At 36.5% G+C, this 19,642-nt stretch overlaps 2 protein-coding genes across 4 annotated transcripts in view; both read left to right on the forward strand.

The window, feature by feature from the left end:
- Positions 1 to 17,335, forward strand: part of Coq4 (Coenzyme Q4) — a 28,404-nt gene extending 11,069 nt beyond the window's left edge. For all 3 annotated transcript variants that reach the window (XM_081765355.1, XM_081765354.1, XM_081765356.1), the window contains exons 6-7: positions 10,704 to 10,797; positions 17,105 to 17,335. In XM_081765355.1, the coding sequence (XP_081621481.1) occupies positions 10,704 to 10,797; positions 17,105 to 17,291 (281 nt within the window). In that variant the 3' untranslated portion in view covers positions 17,292 to 17,335. The remainder of the gene's footprint in view (positions 1 to 10,703; positions 10,798 to 17,104) is intronic.
- On the forward strand, positions 3 to 10,697 carry LOC145690452 (uncharacterized). Its single transcript, XM_081765353.1, has 2 exons — positions 3 to 3,772; positions 3,806 to 10,697. The coding sequence occupies exons 1-2, from the start codon at positions 3,356 to 3,358 to the stop codon at positions 5,816 to 5,818; spliced, it is 2,430 nt and encodes an 809-aa protein (XP_081621479.1). The 5' UTR covers positions 3 to 3,355; the 3' UTR covers positions 5,819 to 10,697.
- Positions 17,336 to 19,642: the final 2,307 nt, after the last annotated feature.

A 19,642-nucleotide genomic window follows, 5' to 3' on the forward strand; every position in this document is an offset into this window, starting at 1 on the left:
GAACTGATGCATTATTGTCTAGTAATGTATATACACTTGTACTTATTTTCCAGACTACAGCAATTACATAATTAGCATTACGTATAGCTATAAATCTCACAGTGAAAAGTATATTTGCTGACAACGAAAAAATTTTGGCTAAATATTCTACGTCGCAAGTCATGTTTATATTCTGTCAGATGTCTTTCAATAAACATTTCAGTATCACAAGGACTGAGTATTCTTGCAGTATTATAACATCAAGTTAACTGATTATGTATTTTGAAAATTAGTTTCATGTTTTTACTTTTTTTTTTCTGCAAATGGAGACTATATTGTTACCTTATACATCGTATAATGTAACATGGCCCGGAAGTTTTGGGCAACCAGTGTATATATGAATTTAATATTTATTAAAATTTTATTTTTAATATATAATTAATCAATGACTTGATTTGAAGTAGACCGCAAAAATTTGCGTTAACTTCCTTGAACTAATGATTTTAGTATATTTAGAGGGAAATATATGGTAATATATTTACATTGAATAATTATTCGTATATTTAGCTAAAATATAATATTATTTTGGGAAATAAGGTAATTTCTGGTCGTTTTTAATCCTTTCCAGTCAATTTTCTTTCATATTTTTGGCTTAGGGGATCTTCAAAAGAATTCAAAATTTTTATTTCAAAAATCTTCTTTAAAATTTCTCATTTGTAAAGTCAGCCATAGTAGCTTCTTGGAGCATCCCTTTGTTTAACCTAAATTATCTGTGATTGGATCTTCCGCAATCACAGGTGTGGTTGAGATTTTTCGGCTTCTTTGATCTTGATAGATACACCTATCGTCATATGATTACGTCACAATGATCTTCCAATTGGGAATCTTCTTCCTGTTGTCTTTGTTCTTTTAGTTGACGAAGCCGCCATGATCAGATGGGTAGTGCGTCTGATCTGCAGAAAATCGACAATTTAATTCAGTGTGGTTAGCTGCTAGTGGAGCTTTTCGAGTACGAACTCCTGAGGACTGCGGCGCAATTTAAATTAGTTTGACTTGCTCATTGTGTAAGGGTGAAGGAGAGCAAGCTGCTGGCGTCAGGTTCGCACGTTGTTGCAGAAACCCGAAGACATGGAGTCCCAGACTCAAATATTTTGAGTTATCCCAAAATACTTGCCAGGGGCAAGTAGGATAAAGTATTGGTAAAGTATGAACTGATGGATTATTGCAGCAAGTAAGTGAGAAAAAAATATAACGTTCCAAATTATTGTTGTTTTCCGGCCACACTAACCTACTAAATTTCTAACCTTTTTCGGATTGGAGAAAGTGTTATGTTATTGGCGTGGTGATGTCCACCGATATGTGCTAAACGCTGCGTAGTTTTCCCTAAGTTATACAATGTACAAAATCTGCGATGTGACATAAAACACTCGTTCAATGGAGGGGGGGTAAAAAAATTGTTCTTTTGGAGTTTCAGTGTGGATGTTTGTTACCAACAGTCCAAGAAATGTGTGTACTCTCGAGAACATACATTTCACCCCCAAAATTATATTTTGAATATGTAATCTCGTATATTCTTTTTTTTTTAATTTATTATTTTTCCGTACTGCTATATTACATAATTAAATCCATTCTCTGGTTTGTGCTCACCTTCACTGTAGTTTGAATACGATGAGACAAAATGTATACAAAGTTTCGACTCACATTGATAACAAGGGTGCTTGCATAGCTATTGGTAATGGGAGATGCTTGTCAACAACAACACGTTCGTTATGTATTTTAAATTCCTTTCACCGGAAACCAGAAATTCGAATTTTAAGCACATAGTTTAAGATTTTTTTTTTATTTTAACAATATACAAAAGTAGAGCTGAATGGTCGACGTCCCATACGTCCTCGGTAAGAAGCAGGGTGTGTGCTATATTATTAATCTGTTGAATAAAGTGATTTTTATATGTTTTAGTTTAAGTTAGTTAGATAGTTAGGCTAGGGACTAGGTTAAGTGTACTTTCTTTTCATGTAGATTTATTTAGTGTATGTATTGTCTCAAAGAAAATGTTTTGTTGTGGAATCAAAGTGGATGAGGTCTGAGCTCATACAAGGGAGGTCACCTTGTCGGTATAAATCCTCCGCGCTGACCCTACTTTCACAACGGTATCTAAAAGAGAAAATACTAAGAAAAGAAAGTATAGTATGTAGCACACAGCCGTAATAAGTGGTACCTGTGTAGTACAAGGCTCATGTGGTTATAGTAGTAAATGTCTTTATTTTCAAATTGTTTTTGACTAAACTAAACGTATGTAGAATTGTTCATGATATGTGAAGAGAGTATGTAATGCAATGATGGACTTACCCATTCAGCTATGTCAAGAATTTTCCTCAATTTCCAACCTTTGCGATTTTTTTTTTTTAAATGTATTCTCCTGTTATTTCTTATCATACAGAAAGTTAGTGTAATAAAGTGTGCGAGTCGAAACAAAATCTTTCATTGTCCAGTGCAAAGCTAATTATTTTAAAACGATGTAGTATATTAACTTCAATAGTATTGTTGGTACTCAGAAAGTGAAGTGTTTAAAGCAGTACGTAACGAAAGTAAATATAGCGTCTTGAAAACTCACAGAATCGATTTCACTTAGTGTGACCGGGGTTGGAATCACAGACCTGCCAGAAAATTTCACTTCGTTAATAAGATCAACTAAATTCACTTTGGCATTCAGTTTTTTTTCCGAAATTCCATCCCGTTGCGCGATTTAGATTTGATTCGAGAATTTTTTTTTTATCTGGGTTAGTAAACACAAACATTTAGATTTTCGAAGCATTCACCGTCAGTTTCACTCTTGGGTCAGTGTCTTGTTCTGTCGGGTTGTGGTTTGTAACCTTATCTCTTGATGGGATGCAGGCTATGACCTGCGGATCGGGATGCTGGACTGCGAGTGAGAATGAGGGAGGCTTAGAAATCTTCACATTTTGGGACGATTTGAGTTCTACTTTCCGGAGATGATTGGTGTAGTGGATGGGTCAGTGAGTGTTGACAGCTTGCCCGTCTGGGCCCGGTGGGTTCGCGTTCAGCAATCAGTGACACATTCACGCAATCATAGTCTTAAGGAAAGTGAACGTCATACAGAAACACAATATCAGTATCATCATCATTTTATTTTATTTATTTACATTTTATTTTATTTATTTATTTATTTATTTTTTGTAAAATTGGCGTTCCACAGCCAGGATCTGTTATTTCAATCTTTCGCGAGTGCTAAGTGAATCGTATTGAAAGAGCAGTGTAATGTAATGGGGACTGTTGTGACAAACGACTCCTTGAACGATGTGTAGTCACTCTTGAGTTTGTATATGTGTAACTTGGGGAAAACAATTTATATGAAATGGAGATGTCTGCTGGTAGCAGGTCAAGTACTGAATCCCGTAGCCCGGATGAATATGTGTGTTGTAGTGAGGAAATACAGGGCTTCAGTGTGTATTGTGACGGTTGTTCTGGATGGGTGCATGCACAGTGCTATGGTATAACCGACGAGCAGGTAGAAGAATTGAATAAGTGTAGTGAGCCCTGGTTTTGTAAAACGTGTGTGGCCAAACAGCTGACTGTGCAATCGCTTTCCAAGTCACAGGAAAGTGGAAGTGAACGGAACACCGCGACGCACGACACGGGAGAGAAACTCTTACACAACGGTGGAGAGAGTGTCGGAACTGCAGGTTCCCCTGCATCCGTGACAGACCTTGCGAAAATGTTAGAACGTTTTAGTCAAACTTTAACTTTAACTTTGGACCAAAAATTTGAAAAGGTTGACAGTATTATGGACCAAAAATTTGAAAAGGTTGACAGTATTATGAACCAAAGATTTGAAAAGGTAGATAATAATTTGTACGCGATGAATCAAAAATTTGATATGTTAAAGTCAGAAATGATGCAAATTGTAAACGAAAAAGTCGATAATGTAAACAAGGACGTATCGGACCTCCGTAACGAAGTTCGCGATTTATACACTTCGGTGGGGGAATTTCAGGATACGATAACAACGCGGGTGGACACCGTTGAGGAGAATCTCCGGTTGTCAGTAGAAAAGCAAAATCGCAGATGTGATCAGCTCGCTAAAGAACTATCGCATCTCGAGTCGAGCACCCGGAAATCGTATGACGTACTCGAGGCTAAGATCCAAACTTTGGTGAAGGATCAGGAGCAAAGTAAACCAGGTCGTGTCGGTCGCAAGCGGTCACGTGACTTTGTTGGTTGTGACGGGGTTGACTATGACGGAACAGACTCTGACACCCGAGTGGATGTACCAGTCTCTTCGGTTGGGGAGACTCGTACTGTCCCAACGGTGACAGTCTCTGTCTGTCAGCCGACCAGAGTTCACACTAAGAATGTCTGGCCGTTTGACTTAAATTCACATTCGTTGGTTACGAACAATTCCAGTCCCGCCTGTGGGGATATCGTGAGTGGTCAGGTTGCCTCTAGGGCTTTAAATCCTTTATTGACGTGGTCTCAGGCTTCGGTCTCGACTTCCAATGTATGTAGCTTAAGTCATGTAGTGTCCAGTACTGTTGCAGATAGGACTCCTTCGTTTGTTGGAATTCCGGAGGGAGTATGTAGTCACACAGTGGTATCGATGCCAAGCAACTTACCTTTTGGACCAAATTATACTTCTTATTCGAATTTTGGACAAAATCATAATAATGCAAAGAGCCCTGTGATTGGCTGCAACTCTCCCCTGAATCCCGGCAGATATGAGGGATGTTCTGGAAATAGGGCGTTAAATTTAAGGCTGTCGGAGCTAAATCACTTACCAAACTTCACTGGAGAATATGGTTTGGCCAGGTCTTTTCTAGAAAACTTAGAACAGGCGTTTAAGATAATCTCTGCGTCGGAATACGAACGCATGGTTTTGGTACCGTGTTGTTTGTCGGCTGGGGCCAAGACTTGGTACCAAACGGTCTGTAAAGACATCAACAGTTATGCTGACTTTGTGCGTCTATTTAAGGAGCACTACTTCTCGGCCAGGATGGAACGCCTGCAGAAGAAATTCATACAAGGAATGAAATTTGACCGGTCCAAGTATAACCGGCTAACTGACTTTGCCTGGAAGGTCATAGCCGAATACTATGCTGTGGCACAACATCCAGATGAGACAGAACTCATTGAAATAGTCCTAGATTGTCTGCCAGCTGGAGATGCAAAATTGTTGCGAGCCGTGGAGCCCAAGAATATTCAGCATCTGATTGTTAAGATAGCCGAAATAGAAGGTCATCCGGAACCTGTGGAACCTGTGACAGATAAGAAATTAAAGCGTCTGCACATTCGGCAGGCGAAGATAGGAAAAAAGACCGAAAAGAACAGAAAGGCGCAACAGACTAAAGACACTTCGTCGCAGACGGAGGAGGACGAAGTAAAGAAGAATGGTGATGCCAAGAAAAATGGAAATGGCAATCAATTCTTGGGGAACCGAGGTCGAAGAAGAAATTTTCAGGCCAGAAGACCCTGGTTCAACAACCGAAGGCAAAACTGGGGGAACGGAAACCAGAATGCTCCATATGTTTCCAATCCTAACTACCAATCGGGAGCGACGAACTTTGGATGTCAGCGAGGTGCATCCCAACAGTGCGCGCCGAATTCGAACCATATACCGGGAGCGCAAGCCTATCCAGGATACATGCCGAATTTGTCTCCTGGAGGAGGAGTGGCGACTCCCACATCCACTCCTTCCCCAGCGGTGAACATGGCTATGTCCACTGGTTGGCCTCCGCCGTATACGATGTTCATGCCGCCAATGACGCAGCCACCGGAAGTGAATAGGAATAGTTCAGAGAATGCATGTCCCTGCTCTCACTAAGGGAGATTGAGGACTGCGATATGGATTCCTTGAACGGAAACAAAACATAGTCGAGAAAGAAAAAAAAAAGAAAGAGAATCGTAGGTTAAATTTAGATTAAGGTAATTTTTGTTTGTTTTGTGTCCAATTTTCCTTTTTTTCGTATAGAGTAGTTATAAATTCTTTGTTAGGGTTAAGGTCTCTGAAAAATTTTCAAAACATTTCCTATATTGATTGCATTGCATTAGTGTATTTTATGAATAAAATGTTAGGTTAGAGAAAAAAAAAAGGAGCTTAACTTAGGACTTCTAAGTTAGATTTTTTTTTTCCGAAGCTCCCGGAGGATGTTACCTTATACATCGTATAATGTAACATGGCCCGGAAGTTTTGGGCAACCAGTGTATATATGAATTTAATATTTATTAAAATTTTATTTTTAATATATAATTAATCAATGACTTGATTTGAAGTAGACCGCAAAAATTTGCGTTAACTTCCTTGAACTAATGATTTTAGTATATTTAGAGGGAAATATATGGTAATATATTTACATTGAATAATTATTCGTATATTTAGCTAAAATATAATATTATTTTGGGAAATAAGGTAATTTCTGGTCGTTTTTAATCCTTTCCAGTCAATTTTCTTTCATATTTTTGGCTTAGGGGATCTTCAAAAGAATTCAAAATTTTTATTTCAAAAATCTTCTTTAAAATTTCTCATTTGTAAAGTCAGCCATAGTAGCTTCTTGGAGCATCCCTTTGTTTAACCTAAATTATCTGTGATTGGATCTTCCGCAATCACAGGTGTGGTTGAGATTTTTCGGCTTCTTTGATCTTGATAGATACACCTATCGTCATATGATTACGTCACAATGATCTTCCAATTGGGAATCTTCTTCCTGTTGTCTTTGTTCTTTTAGTTGACGAAGCCGCCATGATCAGATGGGTAGTGCGTCTGATCTGCAGAAAATCGACAATTTAATTCAGTGTGGTTAGCTGCTAGTGGAGCTTTTCGAGTACGAACTCCTGAGGACTGCGGCGCAATTTAAATTAGTTTGACTTGCTCATTGTGTAAGGGTGAAGGAGAGCAAGCTGCTGGCGTCAGGTTCGCACGTTGTTGCAGAAACCCGAAGACATGGAGTCCCAGACTCAAATATTTTGAGTTATCCCAAAATACTTGCCAGGGGCAAGTAGGATAAAGTATTGGTAAAGTATGAACTGATGGATTATTGCAGCAAGTAAGTGAGAAAAAAATATAACGTTCCAAATTATTGTTGTTTTCCGGCCACACTAACCTACTAAATTTCTAACCTTTTTCGGATTGGAGAAAGTGTTATGTTATTGGCGTGGTGATGTCCACCGATATGTGCTAAACGCTGCGTAGTTTTCCCTAAGTTATACAATGTACAAAATCTGCGATGTGACATAAAACACTCGTTCAATGGAGGGGGGGTAAAAAAATTGTTCTTTTGGAGTTTCAGTGTGGATGTTTGTTACCAACAGTCCAAGAAATGTGTGTACTCTCGAGAACATACATTTCACCCCCAAAATTATATTTTGAATATGTAATCTCGTATATTCTTTTTTTTTTAATTTATTATTTTTCCGTACTGCTATATTACATAATTAAATCCATTCTCTGGTTTGTGCTCACCTTCACTGTAGTTTGAATACGATGAGACAAAATGTATACAAAGTTTCGACTCACATTGATAACAAGGGTGCTTGCATAGCTATTGGTAATGGGAGATGCTTGTCAACAACAACACGTTCGTTATGTATTTTAAATTCCTTTCACCGGAAACCAGAAATTCGAATTTTAAGCACATAGTTTAAGATTTTTTTTTTATTTTAACAATATACAAAAGTAGAGCTGAATGGTCGACGTCCCATACGTCCTCGGTAAGAAGCAGGGTGTGTGCTATATTATTAATCTGTTGAATAAAGTGATTTTTATATGTTTTAGTTTAAGTTAGTTAGATAGTTAGGCTAGGGACTAGGTTAAGTGTACTTTCTTTTCATGTAGATTTATTTAGTGTATGTATTGTCTCAAAGAAAATGTTTTGTTGTGGAATCAAAGTGGATGAGGTCTGAGCTCATACAAGGGAGGTCACCTTGTCGGTATAAATCCTCCGCGCTGACCCTACTTTCACAACGGTATCTAAAAGAGAAAATACTAAGAAAAGAAAGTATAGTATGTAGCACACAGCCGTAATAAGTGGTACCTGTGTAGTACAAGGCTCATGTGGTTATAGTAGTAAATGTCTTTATTTTCAAATTGTTTTTGACTAAACTAAACGTATGTAGAATTGTTCATGATATGTGAAGAGAGTATGTAATGCAATGATGGACTTACCCATTCAGCTATGTCAAGAATTTTCCTCAATTTCCAACCTTTGCGATTTTTTTTTTTTAAAATGTATTCTCCTGTTATTTCTTATCATACAGAAAGTTAGTGTAATAAAGTGTGCGAGTCGAAACAAAATCTTTCATTGTCCAGTGCAAAGCTAATTATTTTAAAACGATGTAGTATAGTAACTTCAATAGTATTGTTGGTACTCAGAAAGTGAAGTGTTTAAAGCAGTACGTAACGAAAGTAAATATAGCGTCTTGAAAACTCACAGAATCGATTTCACTTAGTGTGACCGGGGTTGGAATCACAGACCTGCCAGAAAATTTCACTTCGTTAATAAGATCAACTAAATTCACTTTGGCATTCAGTTTTTTTTCCGAAATTCCATCCCGTTGCGCGATTTAGATTTGATTCGAGAATTTTTTTTTTATCTGGGTTAGTAAACACAAACATTTAGATTTTCGAAGCATTCACCGTCAGTTTCACTCTTGGGTCAGTGTCTTGTTCTGTCGGGTTGTGGTTTGTAACCTTATCTCTTGATGGGATGCAGGCTATGACCTGCGGATCGGGATGCTGGACTGCGAGTGAGAATGAGGGAGGCTTAGAAATCTTCACATTTTGGGACGATTTGAGTTCTACTTTCCGGAGATGATTGGTGTAGTGGATGGGTCAGTGAGTGTTGACAGCTTGCCCGTCTGGGCCCGGTGGGTTCGCGTTCAGCAATCAGTGACACATTCACGCAATCATAGTCTTAAGGAAAGTGAACGTCATACAGAAACACAATATCAGTATCATCATCATTATTTTATTTTATTTATTTACATTTTATTTTATTTATTTATTTATTTATTTTTTTTTTTTTGTAAAAATATTAAAGCTGAAATATGATGTATAAAATCAACACGTTTAGTATGATTAAGCTTTTTCTTACACGTTTCATGTATGCAATGTAATATCCGTGAAAATTTTTAAATTGTGTCATATTATTGTTTTCTATTAAACGAGTGAATATTAACTTTATACTACTTGCGGAAAAAGTACAAGTACTTAACAGAAACATTCATTTCAACAAAAAAAAGTTACAGTTTTTGTGTGTTTGCATCTTGTTCTCAACTAATATCAGTTTAATATAATATTATAAAATGAAAATGAAATGAAATCTTTAAGTTTTACGTCCCACGTTTATGCCGGTTAGGCTACAGGAGACGGTGATGATGAGAGATGAGTGAAATGGTGGAATAAAAAAAGTGGGAGGAAACGGGAGAACCCCGAGAAAACCCACGAGCACGGTGTTTGTCCACCACAAATTCCACACGGCTAATATAGTATATATATATATATATATATATATATATATATATATATATATATATACACTATGTATTGTTTATAATATTCGATAGGTGAAGATAGGGCTTTAATTACTATATCCATTTAAATTGCAAAGAAACTTGAATTATGCAAAGAAAGTGTTTTAAGTTAAGAAAAAGAAGCATTTGACTAAAATATAAAAACTTTGCTCTTGGATCTCGTATAGCATGTATGCAAAACTTTTTTTTTTCTAATCTATACAGTATTAGCTACTACAGTAACCCATTTTTAAAACCGTGTTAATAGGTAAATATCATTTAAGTCCACAAGACGGTGATTTTCCTCTGTTCCCAAGGAAATAAAATCTGCTATATCGTGTGCATTTGAAATATGTTTTCATGACAGAAATCCAATCCATTAAAATGAATATATATTTTTATATACGGTATTTTGTAAATAATATGTAACTTCGTCAAACAAATAAATATTTCACTCTCCATTCACTACCCCTTAATAGTGACCTTCAATATATGTGTCTCTTGTCGAAAATATTCCGAATTTTTGATAAGCTTATTCTAGTGAAATATAGGAGAAAAATAATCACTTTCACTACTCGATATTCAGTACGAAGAAAGAATATGAACTACTTCAGTATCTGAAGATTGCCATTAATAATTTAAGTAAGACATCAATTGAAGAAGAAGAACTAGTGTAAATTAGTATTAAAAATTCTGTGAAAATATAGGCATAAATCTATCAGTGTATTCCTAACTCTCAACAAGTAGAATATTTACGCTAAAATAGTTTCTTATCTTTTTCCCTGTAACTTGCTAACCTTTCAGCAGTAAAAAGCAACTAAGTACAATTTTTTAATCTGTTGGGCAGAGAAGTAATAATTTAATTATTTGAAGCCTTCCTGCTGTTCTTGAAGATACACGCAGATTTGAAAGTTTGTGTTGTGTATGTGTATGTTCTGGAGTGTGTTAATGTGTGGGAGTCATATATATGTATCTGTTCCCTTGTGCTGTTGCATAAAAGCTGTTCAATAAAGGATAAAATGTCTTGCACACGTACAATTTCAGAAAAATAATACAATGGAAATGACATAGAACACCGAAAAAAATGTAACGGCAGGGACGTTAATCCATACTTGATTTTGACAGATTGCAAGTGTTTTACAATACATAAGGAAGATGCTGAACATATTGTCACTTTTCTACCGGATTTGATTTATTTGCAGGAGAGGTGACAGTGAAGTGGGTGGAAGCAATTCAAACGAGATTGCCGATGTGTATTGGAGGTGCAGTATTTGGATCCATCAGGCTGGCACCAAAGTAAGGAAAATAGATCCAGTTCGCTAGGCGAAACTTCGTCTATATACGTGTAATGTAACTCATTATTATTTACTTACCCTTCCTATCTGAGAAGAAAAAAAGTCGCGAATAAATTTTCCGAGGAAATTTTTATATGACATCCGGGTCATCTGGGGTATTGTGGGAATGTTCTTAGCTCATTGTTAATATCGCCCTTACTACTCAAGATAGAAGTTTCAAATTTTGTACACACATTTAGTATATACCCTTAGTATTTTCCGGTTGATTTTGAGATCTTTGCGTTAACACAGGAGAGTCCAGAGAGAATCAAAATTATAAAAAAAAAAAAATCCCGACTTCTCTCAATATTTTCCGCTTCAGGGACATGATAGGGAAACTGTGACTGTTACCGTTTTAAAGGATGTTCTATTCTGAAGAGAATGAGGTATGAACCATAATCCTAGGATAAATAGGGATTATGCTTAACTGAAAGTCTATAATTTACCAAAAAATTCAAAATTCAACCCCAATACTTTCACTTAAATGACATAATTGGCATTTAATACTAATTTGTAATGCTTTTTCTTCAGTTCGTGACTTGTATTACACGAGGAGAAAGATTTGATTTAAATAAAAAAAAAATCAAAAGTGAAAAAAAAAAAATCCCCACTCTGTTTGTGATACTGTGGCGTCCTTAATTTACAGCCTCCATAACAAATATGCTATTGTAAGTTTTCATTTAATATGTAACTTTAATGTGATAACCTGACGTAGTACATTTGAAAAAAATGTAATTTTATGTTGGAATACTGTTAATCTGGTTGCAATACAATTTATATGAAACAATGTTCTCGTCGATATTTGCATGGTACGAAATTTCAGCGTTTTGTATCTGTTAGTTTAAAAGTTACACGGACGCATCAAGATAAATGTCCACCCTGTAGGGGAAATAAAACAACAATATTTGCATCTTGGAAGTTTAATACGATAATAATAATTAAAGAAAATGAGTATAGAGCTTAATGATACAAACAGGGGGAAAGAATAGTTTTTAAATTTTATATTTTCACAATGAATCCAACATTAAATTTGAATCAATGGAATCTCAGTAAACAGCATATTATATTTCTAGATTCTGTTTGTATCTTCAGATAGGCAATTTTCTTAACGTAAATCAGAGTAAGACATCCTAATTTCAGTGCAATCAGAGCAACAGCCAATAGTTTTTGAGGACTCAAACTAAGCCGGGAGGAAATAAACTAACCTCCATTTCCTAACGACCACCTCCTGAATGAAATCAAATTCCTATATATCCTCCAAAACAAACTATAATATTAAACCTGATAAATGGAAGGCAGTCTTATTTTCCGGTTCCAAATTTAACAGAAACTACCCAATCGCTTCTATTTAGAGCTCGTGACAAGGACCTCACCTATGACCTCTTCATTAAAATCCTGTTTTACTTAGCCAACTTTTGGTACCTTGAGAGCTTCTTTCAAGTATTTGTTTCTTACTCAAAAACACGAACTCATAAATTATATTTTCTGCTTAAAATCAATAAACCTTGCGACCCAAGAAGACATTTTGGTTCTAATAGCCATTTTGGTAGCCTCGTCGAAGGTATCTTTGCATTATTTGACTAGCTCCAATGCCCCATCATACCACAAAGACAGAAATCAACCACTCTTATCCATTATTCTCCCATCACAGAACCCCAACACGACCTTAGCCTTCATAGATGTCACTTCATTATATACTAATATTTGATTTACTCTTGGCCGTAGTGCACGTGAATAATTTATAAATTCACCTTCTGACCACGAAAGTCCTGCAAACAAATCCTGATTCAAACGTCTCAGTTTTTCTTAAGCATCAACAGCTTTATATGTAAAAATAACTACGTACTTCAAATCAAGGGTGTTATGATGATCTCTTGTATGGCTTTCTGTAGGGTGTCCGCACTGTAAAATTCTAAGTTTCCAAACAAGTGCCCAGTTAAATTCACATCTCCTTCAATCATATTGTCACCTTTTTTGTTGTGTACTTCAGATTTGATACTCGAAACTAACGTAGAAATCAAATCTATCAATGCATGCAATTCAAGAGTTCTCAGCTCTCAACATATCAAGCATTCCCCACTGCAGTACATTCTTTCTCAAGATCCTCTTGTCATTACTTTTTAGCCAAGTATATTCCTCAACCTTATCCGCAGACAGTTCTGTTATAAAATAAATAAATAAGTAAATAAAAGTCCTACTGTAATAGAATCCGCTATTCCGAATTTTCACTTTAAGTAACATCAGAGTCTTCATTCCCTATAGATTGTAAATCTTTCGTATTCCATACTCAGCCGAACTCAAACCAGAAAGGCTTTTCCGACTCGCTCCAAAATCACGTACTGATAGTTCTAACTTCACATCCTTGTTACAAGAACTGGCCCTATCCAACACCTTATAACTCCAACGCACAAATACTACAAACACGGATTCAAAACTTCACTTGTATTCGACTCCAGTCTGACTTTTGAGCAGCTTATCACAGAGCAAACAGGAACATTTCATAATTTTTGTACTTAACGGTTCTTCCAACCTCGTGTATATCCTTAAATTCAGCTGCTATCTAGCATTCTATGTGGGCGAAACTCGAACTCTTTTTCAATGTCAACAATTATCGGGTATCATTGCAGCTCAAATTCTCGTCCGTCTATTTTGGAACACACAACCATCATAACAGTACATTCCACTACACTTTCCGTTATAGTGTCGTCCCAATCCCTTCCAATATCCTTGCGTGTCTATCAGAAAGTGATGATCCGCGAACTGTCCCCATGGTTCTAATAATCTATAAGTTGCTTCCGTCTATTATCTGAAATAAACGGGAAATCTTAAACTATTATGGGGAACTCTTAATAATAACTCAGGTGTTTATTATTATTATTCATGTATTCAGATCTTTCAATCATCGTCAAGTGTAAAATGTGTGTGAATGTAAAGAGGATATGTAAAAAATGTGTTAGATCACAATCTTATTGATTCTGGCTATTTCCTCACTGATAACATTTGTCTTTCCTCTGGATGCACAGCCCGTCCTTCTCTGTACTGTAGCCTGGATGGAATCTTGTCCTCACAATCGCCGGACCTCGAACTCCGTACTACCATTGACCATTGGAATAACGACGGTTAACTACTTGTTAATTTCTTCGAAGACTGAGTAAATTAATCTGAGATTCCCGTGGACTTAGTCGGGTCTCATTGAAGTAGCAACTGCTCGATGACTTAGACCTGATCATACCTGTTTGTAGACCGATCACTGATGGTCAGTGATTCTCTCTTCCTACTCTGACTTCGACTTCCTTGATTCCCTCAAAAATCGCCTTTTTATTCTTCTTCCTTGGTTGGGGAAACTGCTACATCATCTGAAGACATCTTTTGGTGTTTACATGTCTCATTGCCGAAACTTGAGTTTCTGCAATGTCATCAAGTGATCGAAATCTCCAGACATCCACATCTGCAAATCTGACAGTTTTGACATATCCAAAATTGTGTGTTTCTGTTAACAAACATTTTGCAAAACATTTGACATTGCACTTTCTTAATTATTGTACTCGTTAGCATAACATTACTTAATTTTGCTAATGTCTGTTTTTATTGCTGTCACTTCAATATAAACAAACAATGCGTATGACATAATTTTGTAATGTCTTAATCTTTCCCAATGTTAATTCATATTGTAACCTAAATTTAATTTTGAAAACTTCATTCTTAATTCACTTATTTATCAATTTTAATCCCGTTCAATACGCATGTATTGACACTATAGCACCTCTTGAAGTTCGACTCGTTTCCCATACACTTATTTTAATTTTCAATATCGTTATATTTTTATTAATTCTGTTATTATTATTTTATATATTTTCCTTCGTTAACTATACGTTTTTCTCTTTGCACTCTTACCAACCAATCAGTTCCATTACCGATCACCTCCTTCCGATGGCAACACTATAAGTAGTTTCAAATGTGGATACTACACATTACTTTATTTCTTTCTTCTCAGCTCTTCCTTTCTTGTCCGAGAAGCGTTTAGCGAATGGGACAACACTTATTAGTAGTTTAGAACTCGAACGTAGCGTCCCTGGACGCTATACATTACTTTGTTCTCTTCTTATTTCCTCCAATCTTTTCCCTTCCTCATCTGATTAACCGTTTATCGAACATGGCAATACTGTCAGATAGTTTAGAATTCGAACGTGGCGTCTGACTGGACATTATATATTACTCCCTTGTGTACTTTTTTCTTTCTTCGTACCTCTTGCTTTCCTTATCTGATGAAACAGCGAATTTGTATACAGTCTTTCGTGTTGTGTAATATTTTTTTCCTATTTTTTATTAGCCGTAATGTTCATGGGCAGTTTGAATCTTCAAAGTTGTTTGTTTGCACATAAAACAAGTAGCCCTACAACAAATGAGGCGTTCATAACACAAGGAGTCAAGTTCAGTTACCAAAGTTGAGAGAAAAAGAATAAAGTTTGTACGATGCGCTTTAAGTATATGGGAAAGATAAAACTATTTTTACATCATTGAGAGCTATTTGCAATATCTGGACATGAAGCTTTTGAGCTCTGATAAGCGCTTCAAATGGAGATACTAAATATTGAAATATAGTCCAAAATGACCAGAAAAAGCGGACTTAATTCCCTTGTGTACTGAACGCGTCGAATGTATTACTTCCAGAACGGGTTTGGGAGAACATTTCAGAAGGAAAAGAAAACGAATTTTCTTTAAGAAGATAATTCTTGTGCATTCAAAGAATTTACACAACTAAATAAAGGACATTTTAAAAACTAACATTTCTGAAATCTTCTCACTTTATCAGTCAAGCATTATAAAGCAAACTGTAACTTCCGTAAAGAAAAGAAAGGTTTGTGCATTTAAAATAACATGATATAATTTCCAAATTTAACTTCCAAAACCAGAAACTTTAATGATACGAGGGTCATTTGAAAATAAAACCTCTTACTTTTTTGTGCCTTCCTGCTAATATTCTATTATGCTCATTCTTGCAGCAGCTGATAACAGTAGCGCAACAGTCAACCAAAATAGCATCTGACATACAGGTGCGTACGAAACAGGTGTGTAAATATTTCTAGCTGCTCAACATATTGCACCCATAGACATTCATTCATCAGCGCTCGCTAAAGGTCTACGGAGATGATACAGTGGGTATGAAATTGTAACTTGTTCAATAGGTTTCGACACATGTCGATAAGCTAAGTTTTGTGATCCTCGAGATTCACCCCCTCAAATCTTGCGATAACCCAGGTTATCCAACATCTTCCCCAAGTCATTACAGCGTATTCAGCTGACCATACAGTTCGTTGGCTGTGATCCGCCGATCAGCATGGATCAGTTGATAGAGGTACTGTTTATTGTAAGGAGTGACGTCCGGTCTGTAGCTTGTCGTATGCATTCTTTTCACCGCTTTTGAAATGCACTATTCGTCACCTCAGTAAATTCACTAATGATACAGTTCCTTTTTATTTTTAAGTAATGTCCCAACCAGTTTTTCTTCCTCTTTTCAATAATATCTAACATTGTTCTTTTCTCTCCACCATTTTTAACACCCACTCATTAGTTTTCCGCTTGACCCAGCTAACTCGATTCTTCCCTACACCCACATTTCGAAAGCTGCCAGTCGTTTTTAATCATTTTTGTGTAATATCTGTGTTTCTGCCCCATATAGTACAATACTCCACACGAAGCATTTTATGAGTTTTTTCCAACTCTATTCAAGATCCCACAAAATACACATTTCTTCCTCCTAAAGGCTTCTTACGCTTTTCTATCCTTGATTTTATTTTACGTTCGCACTTCATATCATAACTAATAATACTACCCAAGTATCGAAAATAGTCACCTGTTCTATTTTCTCCCCTCCTACTTCTATATTTGACACCGACTGCTGTGTTCCAGTCACCATGACTTTTGTCTTTCTAACATTTATCTTCATTCCACATTCTTCACAGCCTTTCCTCAAGTTTTCTAGCATCTTATTGATTTTCTATTCAGATTCTGCAACAAAAGCCATATCATCTGCAAACCGTATACACGTAATCATTCTATCTCCTACTGGGTCAGAACAAATAAGCATTGTAATATCTCATGTTGTACATTTTAGATTAAAATATTATATGGCACATACCAGGCCAGGTTGCTACTTATATAGTACTAGCAGTTCATTGTGTTAAACCCTGCTAAGGAAAACAAAGATTATTAATCTGATTATTAGTAGTATTGTATTTTGAAATAATTCTATTTTGCATTCATTTCAGACAACGCAGGGAGTATGTAAGCAGATACTTACCATGGGCAATCCAAACTGGATTGAATGCCAACTATTTAATGAGTATATATTTTGAACAGCGTTGGGAACAATCTATGACTGATTTCCATCGAGAATTTAATATAACACCACTCAAGAATGAAAAGTTAACTGATGGAGTTCAAAAAGTTTCATAGTTTGTACGAAATATTGTTTTGAATATAAAGAATTAAGTAGTCTATTCTTGTTCTGATTTGATAAATGTATTATTTATTAATATTATCTACTTGTGTTAAGAGACATGAACATGAATTTTGTAATTGTAGGTACTGTGCATTAAATAACAGTACAGAATACACAATACTTTAATTTATGTCATTATTTATATCGGATCTTAAAAAAAAGTGTGGCAAATGCCAGTGTGGGTACCCGAGAGTCTACATCCAGGGTGACGAAGATTCCACAAATCAAGAAAATGAATGACGATCCTACCGCTGCAGAAGCTCTACTATGCGATTCTTCGATATCGCTGTTATAAGAAATCGTTGTTTTCAGTATGTAATACATGTTTCAAGTAAATGGATCCATCATTATCATCGATGGCACATGAAGATTATGAACAGTGGCTTACAGAGATATGAGTTTCGTATGAGATACACAAAGCTGTTTGGGCATAGTTACTGAGGTCTATGAAATATGGAATTATGACATAGAGAAGTACGATCTAACAAAGGCCGCGGGCGGCCTGTTCACCAAGTACATAAACACTTAAGCCAACAATTGAATTCTTTAGGTGGCCCAGTACATATATCACGGAAGATGATGGAAAAAAATCCGTCAAACCACCGTGGAACATGAGCGGATAACATTTGGTCGCACCAAAATTGAAAATAATCCATGTCAACGTAGTGGTCAAAATTACGTTTAAATTCGATATGAAGCAAGAAATGAAAACCACAATTAGTTTTTCCCATTATTTTACTTCAGGGAGAATGTTTGCTTGAACATTGTTTTTCTACGTAGTTCCATCCAATTCAGTGCACTTACGCCATCGGATAGGAAGTGCTTCGATACCGCCTTAAAAAAAAAAAAAAAAAAAAAAAAATGTAGACATGTGTGCACCGCCGATTGGAGGTCATCGGCAAACTTGAACTTATGCCCTCAAGGTGCTCCTTTAATAATGGACTAAAGATATAGATATCCGATGGTGCCAAATCTTGGGAGTACGGTGGATGTGGGAGGCGCTTGAAACGTATGTCGTCGATGGTTTTACGAGCAAAATGAAGATATTGAACCAAAAGATCTGCACTCAGAAATCTCTTTCGCTTTGCTCGTATTGCTGTCTTCAAATGATTCTTGAGAAGGTCGGTGTAGGTGACACTAGTCACTGAAGTACGTGGGGAGATATAGTATTCCACAAAAGGACCATTCTTATCCCAGAATAAACTCAACATAACTTTCCTTGATACCTCAAGGAGCTCGGAACTTTCTTGACACGTTGAAGATACAACAGATGCGGCTGAGTGTCTCTAAAAGCGATTAAAAGGTCAGAAGCTGTAGAATTCTATACAAACGCCGAGATCAAATAGCTTGTACACACTTGGCCTTTCACAGCACTCCACAATCGTACATTTATGTCTCTTTCAATAACTGAATTAGTATACTTCGAAAGTATCGTGATAACCCATAAACTAAAGAGTATATTGTTTTGTCACGTTAAAGCTGTGTTTTCTCGGCAATCTCGTTCTCTGACAACATAAGCGATACTTTCACATCTTTAGCAGCTCTGTACATTGATGTATGTCATTACACTTGGAATAAATCATAATAATTCTTCTTATAAATGGTGTATTTTACTAAGGATCTCTGTAAACTACTTTGTTTCGTCTCTGAACTCGTACCCACTTGCATCGTTGAATCCACATTTGAGAACACATAATCACCGGGAACCTTGTAAGGTCTACGGATGAAATACAAATAGGATGACACTCCAGGTCAGAAGGTACTGGCTTGTTTTCTTGATTCACAAAAGAAAAATTGTTCCCAACGTTGAAATGGACGTGGTCATCTATGTATGCTTTTTGCCCTTCATGTGACTCGATACCGCTTGCCGTACTATTTTACTCAGCGAAAAGACGTTCCGGCAGATATTGCAGCGAACGAAATATTTGTCATCTGGTACTTCCCGAATCCATGATAAAGTATTATCTAACAACCACGAAGGATTGAACTTGTCTTGGAATACTTGGAAACTGACACATGCTAGTTATCTGACCAGGGACATTGGCTACACCGAACACCACAACTACAATACCTCTCCACTTTCGAACGTCTCTCTGCAACTTGAACTACTACGCTAACCTAGCAGAAAGCAGTTACTATACACACTGCCTCTCCGCTTCTCAACCGCCTTTCCAGTTACAATCATAAGGTCTGTACAGGAACATTATTTACACGGGTGAAAGAAGTCTCAATCATTGCGAATTCGTAGTTTCACAATTCCTGAAGGTGTCGTACGGTTACTGAGAAGAAAACTAATTGCATAACT

This window comes from Thermobia domestica, chromosome 7 (genome assembly GCF_964235325.1).
Source record: "Thermobia domestica chromosome 7, izTheDome1.hap1.1, whole genome shotgun sequence".
NCBI lineage: Eukaryota > Metazoa > Arthropoda > Insecta > Zygentoma > Lepismatidae > Thermobia > Thermobia domestica.

What these genes read in the sequence shown, in the direction of transcription:
- LOC145690452 (XM_081765353.1), top strand. Translation starts at nt 3,356, where the DNA reads ATGGAGATGTCTGCTGGTAGCAGGTCAAGTACTGAATCCCGTAGCCCG. An exon ending in TGGACCAAAAATTTGAAAAG is followed by an intron (nt 3,773 to 3,805) that starts GTTGACAGTATT and finishes AAATTTGAAAAG; the next exon opens with GTTGACAGTATTATGAACCA.